This window comes from Poromitra crassiceps (assembly GCF_964638095.1).
Source record: "Poromitra crassiceps genome assembly, chromosome: 11".
NCBI lineage: Eukaryota > Metazoa > Chordata > Actinopteri > Beryciformes > Melamphaidae > Poromitra > Poromitra crassiceps.
Genome location: NC_139643.1, coordinates 24,784,115 through 24,805,785, shown reverse-complemented (window position 1 = coordinate 24,805,785; position 21,671 = coordinate 24,784,115). Strand labels below are relative to the sequence as shown.

The following is a 21,671-nucleotide window of genomic DNA, read 5'->3' as shown; positions in this document are numbered from 1 at the left end:
CCCGGATTGCTGAATGGTTTGGCGTCAGGGGCTGCTTTCCTGTCTGCTAATCGGGTGGAGAAACTATACAGACAGACAGACAGACAGACAGGGACAGAGGGGCTCAGTTGTGAGCGCGGATTGACTCCTGTTCGGAGCCAATGTCAGCTCCCGCGACAGAGCAAATGGCTCTGGGAGCATGCATCGGGTTGTCTTTGATCCACGGCTTTTAGGCTGTTTCTCGGACCTGTCTCTAATCTGGACTGCACCGAGCAAGCACTGTCGCCACCTAATGAGTCCGTAAAATAGGTTATACACCTCCAATAGCTACTATAGTTGTACAGGAGCTGCGGAAGGCTTTGATCGACGTCCCACCGTCAAAAAACGCATTGGACGTCGAAGGACGTCCGTGGCATTCTACGTCACTATTTAATTGGACGTCGAAGGACGTCCATGGCATTCAATGAGTTAAGTATACTTACACTTGAGTATACTTATACTTAAGTGTACTTACACATTATCAAGTATACTTACATTTAAGTATACTTATACTTAAGTATACTTACACAGTACACAGTATACTTACACCCAAGTATACTTACACCCAAGTATACTTACACCCAAGTATACTTATACTTAAGTATACTTACACCTAAGTATACTTATACTTAAGTATACTTACACAGTACACAGTATACTTACACCCAAGTATACTTACACCCAAGTATACTTACACCCAAGTATACTTATACTTAAGTATACTTACACCTAAGTATACTTATACTTAAGTGCACTTACACAGCACACAGTATACTTACACTTAAGTATACTTATACTTAAGTGTACTTACACAGTATACAGAAAAGTCTAAGTATACTTGGCTTGTACTTGTACTTAAACTTGTGATTGAGATACACACAAGAAAAGTATAAATAAGTATTCTTGCCTTATACAGAAATTATAAGTATACTTGGCTTGTAGTTGATTTGTTTTATTTGAAGTAGGCTACAGCAGTTCTGCATATAAAATGGAAAAATCAGGATATCACAATAAATCCCAGAGGCTTATTTCCATGTGGTCCCTTATAGTCGATAGATTATAGCCGATTAAATACTTTTTCAGACATATCGGTTTCTTTGAGGTAGTATACACCATACACATTTGGCTGGTTTTATTGACAATTCTCCCATATATGAGAGTAGCAGACTTGATGTATACTGGCTGCTAAGGCTACCAGAATATATGGAGTGCTTGAGTGATGTCACTCAGCACACAATTGCTCAACATCACATGTGACATCATCAGTGATGATGTCATAGACATTAATTCATGAATGAAATCATCAGAGGGACAATTGAAACAGAGAAACAAACAGACAAACAGAGCCCATGCTCCCTTTTATAGGCACAATTAAAGCAATACAACTGTGACTTTTGCTTCGCTGGAAATTATGGTGGTGTCCAGACATGGTTTCCAGAAGTACACAACCTGCCTATGACCATCCCCTGATCACAACCCACCGCCATGCAAATATTCAGTACAATGCCACCTGGGATGTGGGTGTCAGGTGTTTTCCAGGACTTTCCAAGTGGTTCCAGGACTTGATGAAGTGCCCATGACCTTCTCCGGATCATAACCCCCTGCCATGCAAGATTTCAGCCCAATCTGACCTGGGGTGTGGATGTGAAGTATTTTCCAGGTGGTTTCCAGGATTTTCCAGGACTTTCCAGGTGGTTCAAGGACTTGGTGATGGACCCATGACCTTCCCCAGATCCTAACACCCCGCCATGCAAAATTTCAGCCCAATCCGTCCTGGGGTGTGGGCGTAAGGTGTTTTCCAGGTGTTTTCCAGGATTTTCCAGGTCTTTCCAGGTGGTCCCAGGACTTGATGACATGCCCATGACCTTCCCCAGATCACTACCCCCCTCCATGCAAAATTTCAGCCCAATCCGAACTGGGCTGTGGGCATGAGGTGTTTTCCAGGTCGTTTCCAGGATTTCCCAGGACTTTCCAGGTGATTCCAGGACTTTCCAATCTGCTCATGACCTTCCCCAGATCATAACCCACCTCCATGCAAATTTTCAGCCCAATCCGACCTATAGTGTTAGAATAGAGACAGATACACATATAGTGGTATGGTCAACATTCACTACTTTACTCAGCTGAACGGATAGCCGAGTGGATAAGACACAGGACAATGTGCTGAAAGGAAGGGGCCCTGAGTTCGAATCTCACATGGTCATACTTTTTCCTTAAACTTAAAGTATACTAGTAGTATACTTACTTAGTATACTACTAGTATACTGAATTAGGCCGATTTAGTGCCAATTTAGTGTCAAGAAGTATTAGGCAAGTACACTTGGAGTATACTACTAGTATATTTATATTAGTATACTTGGTGCATAAAGTATACTGAATTGGGCCAATTTAGTGCCAATTAAGTTCTAGAAGTATTAGGCAAGTACACTTGGAGTATACTACTAGTATATTGATATTAGTATACTTGGTGCATAAAGTATACTTGGGTATATAAGTATACTTGCATAAAAGTACACTTGGTCTTTACTTAAGTTTACTTAATAAAATAAACTTGAAGTATACTTCTTTTTGCTAAGGGTTGCCTGCCCTCTCTCTCTCTCTCTACCCCTCACTTCCAGTCTGCGTCTTGCCCTCCCTCTCCCTGAGCAGGTGGCGGATGGAGGAGTTCTGCGTGGACAGAGTGCTGGACAGGAGCGGCATCAGGCTCCTGAAGGCCTCCCTCAGCTCCTCCACGTGCTTCTCCAGGCTGGAGACGGTCGTGTCCAGGTCTTCCCTGCAGCCCTGCACCTCCGACAGCACCTCGTACATCAGGCTCTGCATCTGCGCGGGGTTCCACGTCCATTGTGGCCATTGCGGTGGTGGGGTCCATGTAGTTTCATGTAGGAGGGACAGAGAGGGCATGGTGGAATATTAGATGCTACCTGAGTGAGGTGTCGACGGGAAGGTGTTCTGTACATACGGTCACTCGCCTGGCTCACCTTGCAGAGATCCACAAGACTGTTGGCCTGGTCTGCCAGCTTTCTCCTCTCCATCTTCATTCGCCGCAGCCTAGGGCCGATATATCGGACGTTTCACTTTGTACTTTTTAAATTGGCTTGAAGGCCTAACATTCATCTCGCCATAGGCCTTTTTCACAGCCGCCAGTTTGTGTCTAAAAGGCAGGAAGTAGCACAGGTGCACCAAAACATTAATTAGGGTTTCCAACTTCCAGTCCATTTAGTGCTGGGGCCCTAATTAGTGACTTGGTTGCACCTGTGTTTATCCTGCCTTTTAGACACAAAATGGTGGCTGTGAAAAAGGCCCATTCGATGTTTCTTATAAATCTATACTCCTTTGTTGCTTTGTTTCAGATTACTGTCCAGGTAGAAGAAGAAAAACATGGTTTTGCAATAATAGTACATTTACCTGTTTTTCTCTATCGCTTTAGATGCGCTTCCTGAAACTCTACCCTCATTCTCTAAACAGTGCCTCAGAACCCCACACACCATTTACTAGGGGTGTCACGATACACTCAGTTCACGATACGATACGTATCACGATACTGGGTTCACGATAACGATACGATACGATACGATTTTAACAATATTTTTTTAAACTTGAATAATGACAATATATGACTGGAAAAGTAGTATTTTATTTGAAATGCACAAATACAAAACATGCTGTTGTGGGAAATTGTTATTACAATAACAACTAGAAAAAACATGAGATTGGAGATAAGGCTTATCTTGAAATAGAATGAGTTACACCGTCACTTAGATTTACTTTGAACTAAAAGGTTTCTCAGCAGTATAAATTCTCATTATGCATCTTCAGCTTTTCTTCAAACTCAAACAACAAGACTTTTCTTAGTCTATTTTTTATGCATCTTCAGTTTTTCCTGTCAAGTAAACAGTTTTGCCAGAAACTCAATTGAATGGTTTCTCTCCTGTATAACTTCTCATGTGTCTCTTCAGAGACTTGTTCAACTGAACTACTTTCCACACATTGAACTTCAACAAACAAAGACGTTTCTTTGTCTATTTTTGGAAAAAAAAGAAAAAAAAAAAAAAGTTTTTTTTTTTTTTTTTTTTTTTCCACGATATGAGATTTCATCTCAACGATACATATCGTGACGTTTTACTATCGCGAAATTTCGTGGGACGATATATTGTGACACCCCTACCATTTACACTTGGCCACTACACTATTTCAGTTCTCATCGTGATCACGCAAAATGCAAAAACACTATAAAACACAATTGTCACCATGTGGATGCAAATCATTCAACTATGACGTCAGTCAAAACAGATTGTATTTTTTGTCAATCAGCTATGTACATTTCCCGCTCGCACTGACGCAAGTTATGATAAATTGTTTTACTCTTTTGGGAAATTGCACTTATAGAGTTTTGAAAATGAGGTTAGAGTTTCAGGAAATGCATCTAAAGCAATTGAGAAAAACGAATGTCACTTACTGTAAAGTGAAAAATGCATTCTGGCTTTAGGAGAACAGTGTCTTACTGGTGGATTGCCAGCAGCAGCTTCCGCTGGTGCATGCGGACTCTGGTGTGGTCTTTCTCTCTGGACAGCCTTGGGTGTTTGTAGATCAGCCAAGCCTCTCTCAGCACATTTGCTGCTGCAATTTTTATCTAGTGAAATAAATGTAGAAAACCATTCAGGAGAGTTATGGCCTGTAGCTTGGAGAGGGCGGTTATTTACACCAAACACCATAATATGGAGCAGTAGGATGCTGCACTACACAGCTATACCAAGATTTGCATTGTTAGTAATTGATGAGTGTCAGGTTAAAGATCTGCACATCAGTTAGTAATATAGTTGATGAGGTGGTTAAGGGTGAATGCATACTACAAACATTTGGCCAGATATATAACTCCAATTATGGTGCACACATTTTGAAGATTGCGGGACAAGCAGCAGAAGCTCTCTTGGGGGGACGCTCCTTTCTCAAAATGTTGGAGAAGCAACTTTTGGGCCTAATTATTTCACATAAACCTGTAATGTGCTTCCACTCAGCGGTTGGGCGTGGATCGTTACCCTCTTGGTGATGTGGGAGTCCATCATAAAGTTGTGGACGTGTTTCTCTGCCCTGGTTAGCTCCAGTTTCCTGGCAACCACCGCCACAACCAAGACGGTGCATCCGGCTCCCTGTGAGCAGGACAGCAGGAGATGAAGTTAAAGACCATAGACAGTTCTGAATTGAAATAAATACTCAAGTTTTACTTGAGATTTTCCCCCAGTTGTTGCAGATGAAACGGGCCCTTTGCTGTTTATGAGTTACACTGTATAAGTTACCATGATCCCAGTGAGGAGACAGATGCTGCGACCGCAGTAGGTATGAGGCACCACATCTCCATAACCAATAGACAAGAAGGTGACAGAGACCATCCACAAGGCCTCCATGTAGTTGCTGCTCAGGTCCTTATAGTTGTGATGTCTGTAAGATAAAGATGTATTGCAATTCAATATCGCTATCCTCCTGCTCTGTCTGTCTGACATTCATTCATTCATTCATCATTACCTCCGCCATGGAGGTTATGTTTTTGATGCTGTTTGTTTGTCTGTTTGTTAGCAGGATTACGGAAAAACTACTGGGCTGATTTTCATGAAACTTGGTGGAAGGCTGCAGCATGGGCCAAGGAAGAAGCCAACATATTTTGGCGCAGATCCGATCTCGGTCGGGTCAAGGGAGGGGGGTGAGGCTAGGGAAAAGCGGCCGTAGCTAGGGATAGGAAGTTGACGTAGAGTGTCGAGATGGTAGGTAGGGGGAGTGGCTAAGTGTATCAGGGTGGTGGGAGGGGGGCGTGGTCAGAGAAAAGGGGCCGTAGCTAGGGATGGGAAGGTTGTAGAGAGTCGGGGTTCAAGGGGTGGGTGGGGGAGTGGCTACGTGTATCAGGGTGGTGGGAGAGGGCGTGGTCAGGAAACGGGCAGGCCTAGGGTAAATGGTCTGTAGATAGGGATAGGAATGTCATAGAGAGTCAGGTTTTGAGGGGTGGTTAGGGGGAGTGGCTGGGTGTGTGTGGGTGGGTCAGGGTTCTGATCCGACTCACAACATTTGCATATCATCATAGCAGACTGGAGTATTTGGCCTTGGCGGAGGCACTTCTAGTTCAAAATGTATTTCGTTCTGGGAAAAGACACTGGGGGTTGGCGCCATCTTTTTCAATGAGGCCAAGGTTACAAATGGCAAGGAAGAATAGCAGAGAAGTAAATCAATAAGGAATGAAAAAGGAATCCAATTATAGGTAAAACAAAGGGCTAAGCGATCCAGATGCCATTCAAGTGGATTATCCTTTCTATTGAAAATGAATGAATGAATAAATAAACAAAGAAAACAAACAAACAAACAAACAAACAAACAAAGGAAATCAATCAAAGCAATGACAACCAAACCTAATAGGAATCAGTGACTTAAAATGCTGTCATTCATTTATGTAGCAACAAAAAGAGCCAATAGTAGGCTACAGATAGTATACATAGCAGTACTGAGATGGCATTTGGAACCTGACAGAACAGGATTTTATAGTAGGAATGAAAAACAATCAAAAACTGTGTAGCCAATATTTTTGAATCAATATGAAATGTATAGGAGCTAAGCTGTCATCACTAGTAGGCCTACCTACCTCTCACAGACATGTAAGCTGTCCTCACATAGGCCTACCTACCTCTCACAGACATGTAAGCTGTCCTCACATAGGCCTACCTACCTCTCACAGACATGTAAGCTGTCCTCACATAGGCCTACCTACCTCTCACAGACATGTAAGCTGTCCTCACATAGGCCTACCTACCTCTCACAGACATGTAAGCTGTCCTCACATAGGCCTACCTACCTCTCACAGACATGTAAGCTCTCCTCACATAGGCCTACCTACCTCTCACAGACATGTAAGCTCTCCTCACATAGGCCTACCTACCTCTCACAGATATGTAAGCTGTCCTCACACAGGCCTACCTACCTCTCACAGACATGTAAGCTGTGGTCACATAGGCCTACCTACCTCTCACAGACATGTAAGCTGTCCTCACATAGGCCTACCTACCTCTCACAGACATGTAAGCTGTCCTCACACAGGCCTACCTACCTCTCACAGATATGTAAGCTGTCCTCACACAGGCCTACCTACCTCTCACAGACATGTAAGCTGTCCTCACATAGGCCTACCTACCTCTCACAGACATGTAAGCTGTCCTCACATAGGCCTACCTACCTCTCACAGACATGTAAGCTGTCCTCACACAGGCCTACCTACCTCTCACAGATATGTAAGCTGTCCTCACACAGGCCTACCTACCTCTCACAGACATGTAAGCTGTCCTCACATAGGCCTACCTACCTCTCACAGACATGTAAGCTGTCCTCACACAGGCCTACCTACCTCTCACAGATATGTAAGCTGTCCTCACACAGGCCTACCTACCTCTCACAGACATGTAAGCTGTCCTCACATAGGTCTACCTACCTCTCACAGACATGTAAGCTGTCCTCACATAGGCCTACCTACCTCTCACAGACATGTAAGCTGTGGTCACATAGGCCTACCTACCTCTCACAGACATGTAAGCTGTCCTCACATAGGCCTACCTACCTCTCACAGACATGTAAGCTGTCCTCACATAGGTCTACCTACCTCTCACAGACATGTAAGCTGTCCTCACATAGGTCTACCTACCTCTCACAGACATGTAAGCCCCACGCTGCCACGATCCACAGAGACACGCTGAAGATCATCAGCACCGTGCCGGGGTAGGTGGTCATCAGCGTTTTCCCCACAAAACGGGTGTTGAAGTGTATCTGCAGATCACAAACAGCATCCATTATGCCCCCATGTTTTACAGTAGTGCCTACTTAGCAAGACAGTGTTAGATAGTACCTGTCAGATTATGTGTATATAACGCAGAAGATATAAGGGATAAGAAAACTTGTTCTCAATCTGTCTTGATCATATATCGGTGGAGATGGGAAGACAAAATTGTATTAATTTATTAAATAGCATTCATAAGGGAAGGGATTAGTGGGAGCACTATAATAAGGAAGTAGAGAAGCACAGTACAGCTAAGGGACATAATCAGAATGTGAAATCACTGGAATTGATGGGAGCAAAAGTGTGATGGTCACACCTCGATATTCACACCTCTACTGACCTGTCGGCCCACCTAGACATAAGACATAAAAAGATGTGCATGAAAGGATCATAGGAAAGGAAGTTGCTAGCTCCAAGAATCGAAGCCCGGCCCAAATTGCACTATTCCCAGATAATATAGAGTCAACCATCCCATGGGTCACATCACACAGTAGGCTATTGCCCACAGATGACTTTTTTATTATTATTATTATTATTATTACCACAACTGACTGTTACTTTGTGCAAAGGTTCTCCTCAAAAGTCACAAGAACTCTTTTCTTTAATCGGTTTCAGGAACACACGATACAATACAAAACCAGAGCGACCAGCCTCTGAGCTGAACCCCTGGGCGACCTCTAGGGCTGACCCCAGTGCTTCGAAGCTTCATCCATGGTCACGTCAAATCAGTATTCGATTGCTTCATGTCCGCCCCTTACATTTAAATAGTAATCCAACATTATTCATTATGCATCAACATTATTTATTATTGCTTATTCTCTCAGACAAGGACATTTAACATTAATGATAGTTTAGTAGGTCTCAGGCTAACGTTACTTACATGCACTGAAACGGCAATAGAGACCATAGAGACAGTCGGCATGTGTGGGAACGCCCACAAAATGTTATACGGCTGGCGCGAGAGGGGTAAAACCGCCCATATATCTCAATGGGCTGACTCACCAAAGGAAGGTGCTGCGGTGGTTAAATCCCCAATCGTGTCTGCCTGGGCTGGGCTAGCAGCTAAATTCTAATTTTGCTGAATGGATAGAACAGGGGATTTACCCCACCCTGACCACGCCCCCAGCTAGGCTGAGCCAGCTAACCCAGCGTCTATGACGAGACATCGCCTCAACCTATGTAGCCAGGAGGGCCTACATGCTATATGAACAAATTTGTTTTTATGGGCTATGGCTGTAATTTATTTGATGTGATTATTTCCCGCTTTCGTTTCATAAAAAGGAAAAGTAATTTTTTCCCCTCGCCTTCGTGCCCCCCCCACACCCATCCCCCCATCGAAGCTTTGAATATATTTGAATACTTGTCGCTGAAGCTTCGAAGCCCCCAAAAAAAGGGTATTTCGGGGGACAGCCGTAGCGACCTCCAAACCTTGTTGAGCGCTCCGATGCTGCGGGATGCGGTGTCAGTGAAGAGGCGGCTGTGCAGCATCATGGCCCGGCCCAGCAGGTAGAGCCTGAGGAACATGGGCAGAGCCAGGACGATCTCCAGCTCGGTCTCAGAGAGCGGCCCGCGGGCCACGCTGACCCGCTGCAGGGCGGACAGGAGGCCCACCGGGTAGGGGTGCACCGCCACCGCCGCCAGCTCCAGCGCTATCAGCGCCACGCGCTCCGTTGTCATGGCGATCCGCCAGTCCTCTGCACCACTGTCGTGAACGTAGAGCTACCGGTGAGGATGAGGAGCATGCGTTTAAGTCAGAGAGAGGAGTATTCATATGTTAGTGACACACCTATAGTGAAAATGAGCCACAGTGTTAGAAAGAGTTGTTGTGCATGATATGCAATTATAGCTCTGTAAAGAAAATGCATAGATTCAATAGGGGGTTGGTGTATTATTAACCCATTAATGTCCACAGTCCACTTTACATCCCTTACAGTAGCATACTAGCTGAGCTAAGGACAAATACATTGAACATTTTCAAATCGGTCACAGCACTAGTTTGTCCTACATCATTAAATGAATGGAAGGTGAATGTGTGTTTTTGTGATTTGTGTGTGTGTGTGTGTGTGTGTGTGTGTGTGTGTGTGTGTGTGTGTGTGTGTGTGTGTAAAATGCAACTTTGTCTACCAATTAAGGTATGATAAATATGTGAAATCAAAGAAATAGATTTTGTCATTGTGTAGCCACATGCCTTCATTGCCTTGACAGTTTTCACAGCAGATTTTGTCTTTCCACCTCTAACAAAATAAATAAATTAATCTGTGGGGCTTTTCCTTAACATATTAAATAATAGTCTTCAGTCACAAAAAGAGAGACTGTGTAAATTCCCCATGAGGGGACCTCACAAGAAAAAATATTTTTTTTAACAAAGAAGATGCTGGCTGTGCATCAAAATATGAATCAAAATGAATCAAAAATATTGTAAAACAGCAAAATGGGAAAATAATTCGGCACACTGCAAAAAGACAGTGTGCATAATGTCTTGCGAGCAAATCGTTGATTTGAAACGAACAAGTGATTCTTGCCAATATAAAAAGACTGAAGATGGAGTCCTTACTCCTCTGCTGCACACAAAACCACAACTTCACTTTGAATGGAGCTGTGGCTGCTGGAGATAATCAGCAGATTGATTTGAGAGATGCTTTGCCATATGAATGGAGAGAGGAGGTTTGAGAGGAGGCCAGTTACCTGCACCTCGCAACAGTGGTAGGCAATGATGAGGCCAACCAGGATGATCGTAGACAAACTGATGACTGACTTCAGGGCTAGGGAGTAGATGGAGCTCTGTGGGTCTCACACACACACACACACACACACACACACACACACACACACACACACACACACACACACACACACACACACACACACACACGGACATGCATGCGCACACATTACCTCATTTTTAACTGATGGCTGTTTACCATCGCAAAGCTGAATCTATGAAAGGGCATTGGTGATCCACCATAATCTTCTAATCTTCCCAGCGAGCATTTTTCGGTTGAAAAGACGTTTAAAAAACGTTTAGGGTCAACGTTGAAAAAACGTGCAAGGAAGGTTTGAAAGTGAAAGTTTTTTCACCCACTATTTGCAGACGTTTATTGAACGTTCAGATTTAGACCATATTTCACCAGGAAATTAAATTAAAAATTCAGCAGCGCACAGAATCCCCGCTTTCCCACATTCAAGCCAGTCCGCTCTACGCGCTGAGCTATATATTTTCTTATACTCTGTAGAGAGCTGGGCACATATATACTCTATCTCGCACACAACTTGTAGACTACATGATTGTCGACATCGGAGGACAAGTTATTTTATGTGATGTGTGTACGAGACTATTATATTAATGTAACAGACTAAAATTATGTTGTGTGTGTGTGTTGTCTATAGGCTGTAGCCTATGGCTTCAGAGGTTAACTTCATTTAACACCAGAGACTGAGGAGGTACACAGAGCCTCGTATACAGTCTGTACAATAACATAGCGTGCCCAGAGCACCTCGTTCCGCACTTGGTGCAGACCGGTGCAGACTTGCTTTGGTCTAGTCTAGTCAGTCACGGTTAGTATAGCTAGCAAGTAAGTACTTGCGTTACTGCGTTGCTGCAGGAACTGAATTCATTATTTTATAGTATTGCGCTAAACTATTAACCATAGTTGTGTCCTGGAAGCTTTTTGCTGGCACCACATAGCCTATATAGTCCCATATTTATGATATTTCATGTGACATAAAATGCGTTGAAATGTAGTTTTCGTATAGACCAGATTTCAACTCTCAGTTACACAATAAAATGGACAAATGCCAATTCACACACTATCAATATTGCCTCTATTCCAAGCTACAACAAATGTTTTAACAATATGATGCACCAAATTGTGTTTTTTTACACGTTGACGTTGTAACCGCATTTTAGCCGGTTGAAAAGAGGGTGAAATTAGGTCTTAGACGTTCAAACCCAATATCACCCAGATTTCAACTAAAAATCAACGTTGAAAAAACGTTTTGTGCTCGCTGGGTTCTATCATATTCCATTGAGATAAATCCACTTACTTGATTTAGTGAACATGATCTTATAGGCATTATTCTCATGCAATATTTGCATGAGAATACATTTGATCATTTCTCAATATGGCTAACTTAAAAAGACCGCCTGGATGTTTGTGGAAGAGCGTTCAAGCTTATTTTAACATACCAAAACTATTCTATTTTCTCTAGATTTCACTGCAAACAATGAAAGAAAGCGACAACGAGGCGTCTGATATTTTCTTTCACGTTTCATGTTAGACATTTGGCACTGATTTCTCAGACATGAATTAAGCCCAGACTGTAACCTAAAACAGTGATTGGCCCTTGCAGGACACGATAACACAAACTACTGCTGTACTAGCTCAGAACTACATCCATGTTTCTTGAAGCATTGCTCAGTGAGATACTTCAGGGCCCCTCAGATTTTTCCGCGTCTGTGTGAACAGGCGCTCGATCCCTGGCGCTGACCTTGCTGTAGACGCTCCAGCTCAGCTCTGTCTCCATCACCATCACCACCACGCCAAATATCCCCACCCCCAGGGCAAAGTCGTTCAGCCGCTGCCTCCTCTCAAACAGCGCCCTCCTGTGGACCAGCCGCCAACCGATGTTATGGGTCTTCCAGTACTGGTCGTCCTTGTTGTCGTCTTTGGGTTCCGGGCCGGGGGTGGGACTGAGCCCGGGGATGGGACCGGCGCGTTCGGCCCCGGGCAGCGGGCCCTCCCCCTCAGCGGGGCCGGGGTCCCGGGGAAACGGGGGCGTCTCGCTGTCCTGCGGGGGGACGTCATCATCGTCTTTGGTGGTGATGATGATCTCTGGGAGACGGTCACGCATCTCCAGGGAAACGTCACCTGCCCTCCCATCCCCTCTGTCTCTGAAGGCCCCTCTACGTCCTGTGTCCCTGGAGTCGATGTGGCACGCACAGGGTGACATGGGGATGTCAGTGAAAGAGATGACGTTCTCCTGGAGTCCGTGAGGTGCTGCATTTCTGGGTTGGCATGGCCTTTTCTTGCCTTTCTTGTCCTTGCGGTTGCCCTTGACTGTGTCCCCCCTCCTGTGCGGGTGTGGGGGAGATGTGACATACAGGTATCCATTGTACAAAGGTGTGGTGGTCATGGCCTGGGTTCTATCCAGCCAGGCCGCATGATCGATCCCCGTCTGGACCGTATGGTGTATGCCACACTGGGGAGGGCAGGCTTGGGGAGGCGCCATTCTGGGTGGGAGGAGGGGGCGCTGGTCCTCCACCTCGTCTCCATCGGCCATTGACAAGTTCAGAGAGGGGGAGGGCTCCATGGTGAGAGGTTTTATAGGTGATGAGTCACCAAATCTTTTTAAGAGGTTGGAGTAGAGATGGAGAGAGAGAGAGAGAGAGAGAGGGAGGGAGAGAGAGAGAGAGAGAGAGAGAGAGGGAGAGAGAGAGAGAGAGAGAGAGAGAGAGAGGACAAGAACAGATGGTCAGGATGAAGAGAGGCCAGTGAGAGAGCAAACAGATGAGAAACACTTTCTGGCAGCAAACTGCACTAGTTACTAGCTTTTGATGCCAGTCACAAGGATATATTCTCTCATATCTTCTTGCTTTTGTAGTCTCTGTACTGTGCCATCATCATTATATTTCCCCCCAAAGACATTTTAAGTGAAGAGATGATCTGAAATGCATCAAAACAAAACTAAATGTAAACTCATTTTCAAGAATTGGTTCTGTTACAATCAAATTGCTTGTCTTAATACATTGTAATGAAGATTAATTTACCACTCTCGTTGCTCCAAAAGTTAATACATTTTCGGTGTGGGTCTAATTTCACCCATTCTGCTGAGTTCCTCTTGACAAATAGTTTATCTTTGTTTTGTTTTCTTACCTGAAGTGGACCTCTTGATTTAACCAAGTTATCCTCTTTCCAGTCAGTCCGCTATGAGGAAGAACCAACAATAATTTCCCAAAATATCCCAGTATTACATCTCCTTAATGTCCTGAAGGTCACATCTGCCTGAACCACAAGATGATCCTTCAGACGAAACACTGTTGCATCCTCTACAGACAAACACGCCACTTTCAACAGCTCCAGCTCGCAAACAAAATCACAACACTATGCTCCAGTGTGTCCAGATCAAAATACTCCAAGTCTCCCTGGTCTGTCAACACTACGCTCCAGTGTGTCCAGATCAAAATATTCCAAGTCTCCCCGGTCTGTCAACACTACGCTCCAGTGAGTCCAGATCAAAATACTCCAAGTCTCCCCGGTCTGTCAACACTACGCTCCAGTGTGTCCAGATCAAAATACTCCAAGTCTCCCCGGTCTGTCAACACTACGCTCCAGTGTGTCCAGATCAAAATACTCCAAGTCTCCCTGGTCTGTCAACACTACGCTCCAGTGAGTCCAGATCAAAATACTCCAAGTCTCCCCGATCTGTCAACACTACGCTCCAGTGTGTCCAGATCAAAATACTCCAAGTCTCCCCGGTCTGTCAACACTACGCTCCAGTGTGTCCAGATCAAAATACTCCAAGTCTCCCAGGTCTGTCAACACTATGCTCCAGTGTGTCCAGATCAAAATACTCCAAGTCTCCCCGGTCTGTCAACACTATGCTCCAGTGTGTCCAGATCAAAATACTCCGTCTCCCTGGTCTGTCCGGATGCACTTCCAGGAAATCCATTAGCAGTTTCAGCATCATCGAGCCCCTCCCATAGAACCCTGACATTTTCAGGCATTTATTCTACTGATCTATTTCCTGCATTACCATTGTCCACTGTCATGACACATTCCTTAAAGCTGGGGGCTTAATAACTACAAAAAACTGTCAGAGTGTTTTTCAGCAGGGATTGACAGATTTCCCCCCCCCTGTTGGTGTGTGTGTGTTTGGTGTGTGTGTGTTTGGTGTGTGTGTGTGTGTGTGTGTGTGTGTGTGTGTGTGTGTGTGTGTGTGTGTGTGTGTGTGCGTGTGTGTGTGCGCGTGTCGGCCCAGCGTCATTCTCAATGTGTCGTGAACGTTACTATTATTCCACCTTTTTAAATACATATAATTGTATTCAGAAGTGGGTTTCATTTTGGGAGCATGGGAGCATCCCAGGTGTGCTATTCAGATCTGTTCTTCTTGTTTTTTAATCTTCACGGGTGAACCATGGCCCTTAATATCAATTCACCAGATTAGTATCCAAGATTAATCAAGTCTGTGAGTTTACAGATCTATACTTATGCGCTTATGAAATATCAAATATGTCACCCCTTTAACCCGACAATATGCACGCGGAGGAGGAGGGGGCGGAGTATTAAGCGTTAAAGTCATAACAACGACCTTCAGCATCATTTATTTAAATCCGTGTGACAGATGGGTCCACAGATAATAGATCAGCATCCTAAGCAAAGGAGGAAAGGGACCAGAGCACATCAGGATGGTGGAGGGATAAAGAAACGCCTTTATATAATCTGAAGACAACATGTACTTAAAGGGGGGGTTGTGGTATACAGGTGGGAGATGGTAGTCTGATGAGCTAGTCTGATTTTCTACTTCCTCAGCCTCCCTTCAATTTGGAAAGTAGATCCAGGAGACTTAGCCAGATGCTTTGTTGTTTTTGAAACTAAAAGCTCACAAGTTGACGTGCGCGGAGTCTCCTCCTCTATATGCCTCGCTGCCTATCTGTCAGCACTAAGCCCCCGGGGAGGAGATCTGGAGACGGCATCTGAGAACATCCGAGCAGAGGACCTGAATTTAAAAAGACACCATTCAGTTTAGTCGGAGAGTGCATTTCTAATAGTCCACGACTGACCTCGGTCTGCGCTGATAGAAAGGATGAGCTCTCTTAAATTGTGTTGTCCTTTTGATAACAGGCCGGTGAAAGGATACAGACACATCTGAAGGCCTTCAGATGAATGCTGGCCACCAGCCAAGTAGGTGTAAATTTTGGCTGAAGCTGCGTAGTGCGTATTAAGTGTGTCATTTCCTCTAGCTTCCTTGGCGGGACGCCACCTCGTCCTCATTAGTCTCCTCTGTTGCACATCCTGCTTTGGCTGCAGTGAAATTAAAATTGGGCTCGTCTCCGAATGCAATCCACTAATTGTTGTGGGGGGTAAATAAAAAAATGTGTCTCGTGCCCCTGATGTTAGTCAGTGCCGCTTCACTCTCATCTATTGGGCTGCATTGGTCAAAAGATCAAATAAAATAAAATAAATTAAAAATTATTTTTTAACTTTTTTCGGTTTTCTCTCCCATTTTCTCCCCAATTGTACTTGGGCCAATTCCCCCTGCCGTCCCGGTCGCTGCTCCACCCCCACTGCCAATCTGCGGAGAGCCGTAGACTAGCACATGCTCCCTCTGATACATGTGCAGTCACCAGACACTTCTTTTCACCTGACCACGAGGAGTTTCGCCGGCGTGACGTAGGATCACGCTATTCCCCCCAGTTCCCCTCCCCCCAAACAGGCGCCCCGACCGACCAGAGGACTAGTACAGCAACCAGGACACATACCCCCGCCGGCTTCCCACCCACAGACAGGGCCAATCGTGTCTGTATAGGAGCGTCTGACCAAGCCGGAAGCACCGCTGGCGGGAACGGAACCCGGGTCTCCTCTGGTAGTAGGCGAGTGCTTTTTACCTCCACACTACCCAGACGGCCTGCATTAGTCAAAAGATAAATACTCCTCTACAAAGGCAAACAGCAGTGACTCATTTTGTGTGTTTAAATCGGGACAGACTACAATAAGCGTATTAGCATAAGAAACTCATACCAAAATTCCAAACCAAACAAAAAGGGCCACTTTGGGACAAATCAGACGTGACAGGCGACCGGACGGCTGTATGAGGCGGGCTGTCGATAACACCTTATTAAGAGAGGATGTGTCAGCGTGGAGGAGGGCCTAATCCAATCAGGAGAGTAATTAAAAGCCCACAGCACAGCAGCAGCAGCAGCAGCAGCACACTGGTCTGGCTGATGGCTGCATTGTCTCAGAGGCAGCATTCAGCATTTAGCATCAGAGAGGGATGAGCTAATTCATGCCAGCTCAGAGCTGCAGGCAGGCAGGGACCATCAGTGCTGCTCCGGGCGGCGCTGGAATGAGAAGCAGCGTCACATTAATCAACAGGGAATACAGCGAGATGTGCAAGAATTGACCTGCATCCTTCTCCAGCTCGTCCTCATCATTTGTGTCATATTGCTGCGGTTGGCATTCAGGATCAGTCGTTGGTTAGTTCAACTGTCCGTCATAAGCTGTTGTTGTTAAAGGTCAGACGTCAGACGTGAGGAGTCATTGGTTAGTTTAGGTGTCAGTCAAACAGCCCTGTTTGAATGTAATGCGGGTGAATGCTGCTGGCTGCCGGCTAGGTCAGGGCTGGACTGGGACCAAAAAAGCTACCTGCCATGTGTCAGACAGGCCCACAATTTCGAATCGGCCCAATTTTTCGAGCTCGCTTTCGCTTCGCTCGCACTCGCATGGGTTGGGTATTTACTTATAAAGCCACATGTTATGACCCGGTCTAGGGGTTTTAGGTGTAATCATGGGTCGCGGAACCGCCCGGGCCACACGGGCCCGGGCCTGGGTACATTTCAGTTCCCCCCCCCCCAAAAAAAAAAAACATGTTTTTTTTTTCAAATACATAATACATACTTTTTCACCAACCTGACCGGCCCACTAGCGAGCGGCCCACCGGCCATTGCACCGGTAGAATTACATTGCAGTCCAGCCCTGGGCTAGGTGTAGTACGGGCCTAATCGCCCTTAAGACCATAATAATAGATTAGAGTTGCGACATCTCCATTCGCTCCAATGGACCGGTTTTCAAGCAGCGCTGTCGAGTTGCAGCAGAACGGACCGTTTTGTTTAAAAGGGGAAGACGTTTAAAGAATCAAACTGTATATTATCGGCTTTATTTTATGAATTCAAACATACCGTGAGCCCCCTTCCTGGCTATTCCCCCCCGCTATGTGAATCACGCACTTTGGACTTCCGTTGGCGCCCCTCTCTCTTCTATATTACTGTGAGGTTCGCTTGATAGCTAGAGGCGTGTCCTAGAAGCTGATTGGCCGGTGGATGTCAGGCCCGGGGATGAAAGGCCTGAGGACAGCTCGTGCCATGGGCTCTAAGGACTGAGTCCTCTGTATATAATGTCAATATTTCTCCTGGTATAGCAGCTCTCAGCCTGTCGGAGTGGGTCGCCTTTTTTGTTTAACTTGTTTACTGTTTTTCTTTTTTGTTAGGGAGTTAGGTGCCTGTTCTTCTGTTTTTATGCCAGCGATAGTTGTCTGTCTGTCTGTCCGTCCGTCCGTCCGTCCGTCCGTCCGATGTTTGTTAACACGATATCTGAGGAACGCCTTGACAGAATTTCATCAAATTTGCTTCAAACATCGACTTGGACTCAAAGATGAACTGATTAGATTTTGGTGGTCAAAGGTCAAAGTTCAAGGTCACTGTAACCTCTCAAACGCCATTTTCAACCTCGTTAATGCCATATCGCAGGAACGCCTTGATGGAATTTCTTTGAATTTGCCTCAAACGTCCACTTGGACTCAAAGATGAACTGATTAGATTTTGGTGGTCAACGGTCAAAGGTCAAGGTCACTGTGATCTCTCCAACGCCATTTTCAACCTTGTTAATGCCATATCTCAGATGGAATTTCTTCGAATTTGCCTCAAACGTCCACTTGGTCTCAAGGATGAACTGATTAGATTTTGGTGGTCAAAGGTCAAAGTTCAAGGTGCCTGTCTGTGAACTCATGATGACCGCTTGTTTCATGCTTGTTAACGCGATATCTCTGGAACACCTTGATGGAATTTCATAGAATTTGCCCCAAACGTCCACTTGGACTCAAGGATAAACCGATTACATTTTGGTGGTCAAAGGTCAAAGGTCAAGGTCGCTGTGACCTCACAAACACCATTTTCAAGCTTGGTAACGCCGTACGCCTTGATGGAATTTCTTCACATCTTGTTCAAACGTCAAAGTCTGGACAGACGTGGATGTCGACTGCTCACTTGTTGGTGGAGGCATATATCCGCGGTGCGGTCGTTCTAGTTGTGTCTAAGTTGGCTTTGGTCCGGTAATTCTTTTGTTTCTTAATTTAGTCTAAGCTGTGTGAGAATAATCCTGCTACTTTTGGACTGCTACTGGATTTCTGCTCTCCTTGGGTAGTGGGGGAAAGTGGGGCAGTCACGCTCATTTCGGTTGTGCCCAGTTCCCCTACGCCGGGCATGACACCATCATCATCATCATCACCACCATCATCATTATCCTTGATGACAGTTTAATCCAAATCCTTTTCTTTTGCAGTGTTTCCACTCTCCTGCCCTCTTTGTGTCATAATAACCTTCTCGTTATAGCTTCTGCTCTCATCAAACCCTCAATTCATTTAGTCCAGCTCCCTCCTTGGTAATTAAACTCCATCACATCACCCTCACACAGCCCTGCTGCCGGTGCTCAGCTCCCCGTTATTTAGCCGCCAGCCTGCAGTTGGAATACAAAACCACCAGATGTCACCCACGCCTCAGTGCCTCCAATCTGTGTTTTTATGAGGCGTGATGAATTTGGATTTTGGCACGGTAATAGACTGGCGCTTGATGCATAGCCCTTTTTTAACCCTGGGAACCCTTTTTATTCCCCACTGAGATTAACTCAAAGGCAATTTAGCGCACAGTCAAAACGACAACTGTGGCGCGCGGGAGGATGCTTCTTTTAAGATACATTTAGCGGGGCGCGTGGTTTTTTGTCCTTGTTGCACGCTTGGTGGCGTTTCCTCTGTTTTTTAACCGGGTCTTGAGTTCACCCATTCTTCTTTGCGCCTCTGAGGGCCGTCCTCCTCCCTCCTCTGTGCGCAGTCGAGCATGAATCTGTGTCTCCGGAGCGCTCGGGATGTCTTGACAGGCCGCCTTGCAGCGGGGTAATTTCCGAAGGCCAGTAGAAGTAATAGGGTAATCTATTATACCGTCCGGATCTTTTCTTCCTCCTCGCGCTCCTTTGCTTCTTCCCCCCTCTCTCGTTGGGCTTCTCAGCGCTTCTCAGCATGCGTCCTTCGCATCAGCGTTTCGTGAGGACAAATGAGAAGTCTAGTTTTAACTATGCACATTCCTGAGCCCTCCTGCAGAGCCCAGCACTTTCTCAATTAGACTGAGTCTATCTGCCACGCTGATTCAAAGCTCGCCCCCCGCTGAGTGGGGAAGACACACGCACACGCACACGCGCGCACGCACACACACACGCACGCACGCACGCACACACACACACACACACACACACACACACACACACACACACACACACACACACACACACACACAGTCACACGCACGCACACACACGCACGCACGCACGCACGCACACACACACACACACACACACACACACACACACACACACACACACACACACACACACACACACACACACACACACACACACACACACACACACTGTCTCTGTTTCAGATTTCCAGCCCAGCAGTGCGTGACCATGACATCACATTCTGAAAGCAAGCTGTCATGACGTGCTTTGACCCGTGTCGACTGAACACATGCACAGTGCTCAGTGTGCAGGAGGTGTGGAAGACATGCAATTAGTTTGAAATAAATAGAGAAACACAAAAGTGATCCTCTAAGAGGTTTGGATTTGGCTTAATAATACAATTCTCCAATGGAGTCAAATTGAGATGTTTATGCATCATGTTGTTTACAGCGGGGGGGGGGGGGGGGGGGGGGGGGGGGGGGGGGGCCCTCCCCCAGGGGGGCTCCAAACAGTTTCATGTCAATGGAAGAGGGAAAAATATGACATTAGTTATTGAAAAGGTAATCAAAAGGAGATCACATATAATTGGTTAAAGAGATAATACTGTAGGCTACATAGTGATACATCATCGTTTTCTATGTATTTGGTGTAATCTGAAGTATGTCAACAGTAACAACAGGCTGTCTTGGCTCAACTGTTGAGTTGCAATGGGATAAAAATAACATAATCATGATTTGGGGGTGGGGGGTGGTGAAAACCGCTGGTTTACAGTAATAGATCAACCAAGGGATATAAGGGTTTCATTTCAAAATACTGTATAGTGTATAGCCATTTTGGAGGAAAGAAAATTGATATCTGAAATTAATCATGTGATATTTTGTATATATATATCATCCATATATCTATATCTACAGTATATATATATATATATATATATATATATATATATATAATATATATATATATATATATATATATATATATATATATCTATATATCAATATCTATATATCTATATATAAAAATATATATATAGATATACAAAATATTGCATGATTAATTTCAGATAGCAATTTTCTTTCCTCCAAAATGGCTATACACTATACAGTATTTTGAAATGAAACCCTTATATCCCTTGGTTGACCTATTACTTAAGCAGTGACCCATAATGTGCTTAACCTTAATGCCAGCAGTCAATATAGGAGATTGGTGGGTGTCACTTTATTCAATCTCGTTTTGGAATGAAACTCCTCGTATAACTGCTCTCTTCCCTCTGCCTCTCTCTCTCCTTTATCCCCTTTCCCTCTGCACTGATATCCTTCTCTCCCGTTCTCCTTTTTAGTCCCACCTCACCTCCCAGAGAGACAGGGGGAGGGAGAGAGAGAGAGAGAGAGAGGCAGGGGGAGGGAGGGAGAGGGAGGGAGAGAGAGAGAGGGAGGCAGGGGGAGGGAGGGAGAGAGAGAGAGAGAGGCAGGGGAAGGGAGAGAGAGAGAGAGAGAGAGAGGCAGGGGGAGGGAGAGAGAGAGGGAGGCAGGGGAAGGGAGAGAGAGAGAGAGAGAGAGGGAGGCAGGGGGAGGGAGAGAGAGAGGGAGGCAGGGGAAGGGAGAGAGAGAGAGAGAGAGAGAGAG

General features: G+C 45.3%; 1 protein-coding gene across 1 annotated transcript; it reads right to left on the bottom strand.

Moving 5' to 3' along the window:
- Window positions 1-2,619: 2,619 nt before the first annotated feature.
- Window positions 2,620-13,132, bottom strand: LOC310784913 (small conductance calcium-activated potassium channel protein 1-like; the record flags this gene model as incomplete). Its single annotated transcript, XM_083645942.1, has 10 exons — window positions 2,620-2,838; window positions 2,997-3,066; window positions 4,521-4,648; window positions 5,055-5,165; window positions 5,313-5,454; window positions 7,691-7,812; window positions 8,139-8,174; window positions 9,251-9,541; window positions 10,508-10,603; window positions 12,311-13,132. 10 exons carry the CDS (start codon window positions 13,130-13,132, stop codon window positions 2,620-2,622), a joined length of 2,037 nt encoding a protein of 678 aa, XP_083502068.1.
- Window positions 13,133-21,671: the final 8,539 nt, after the last annotated feature.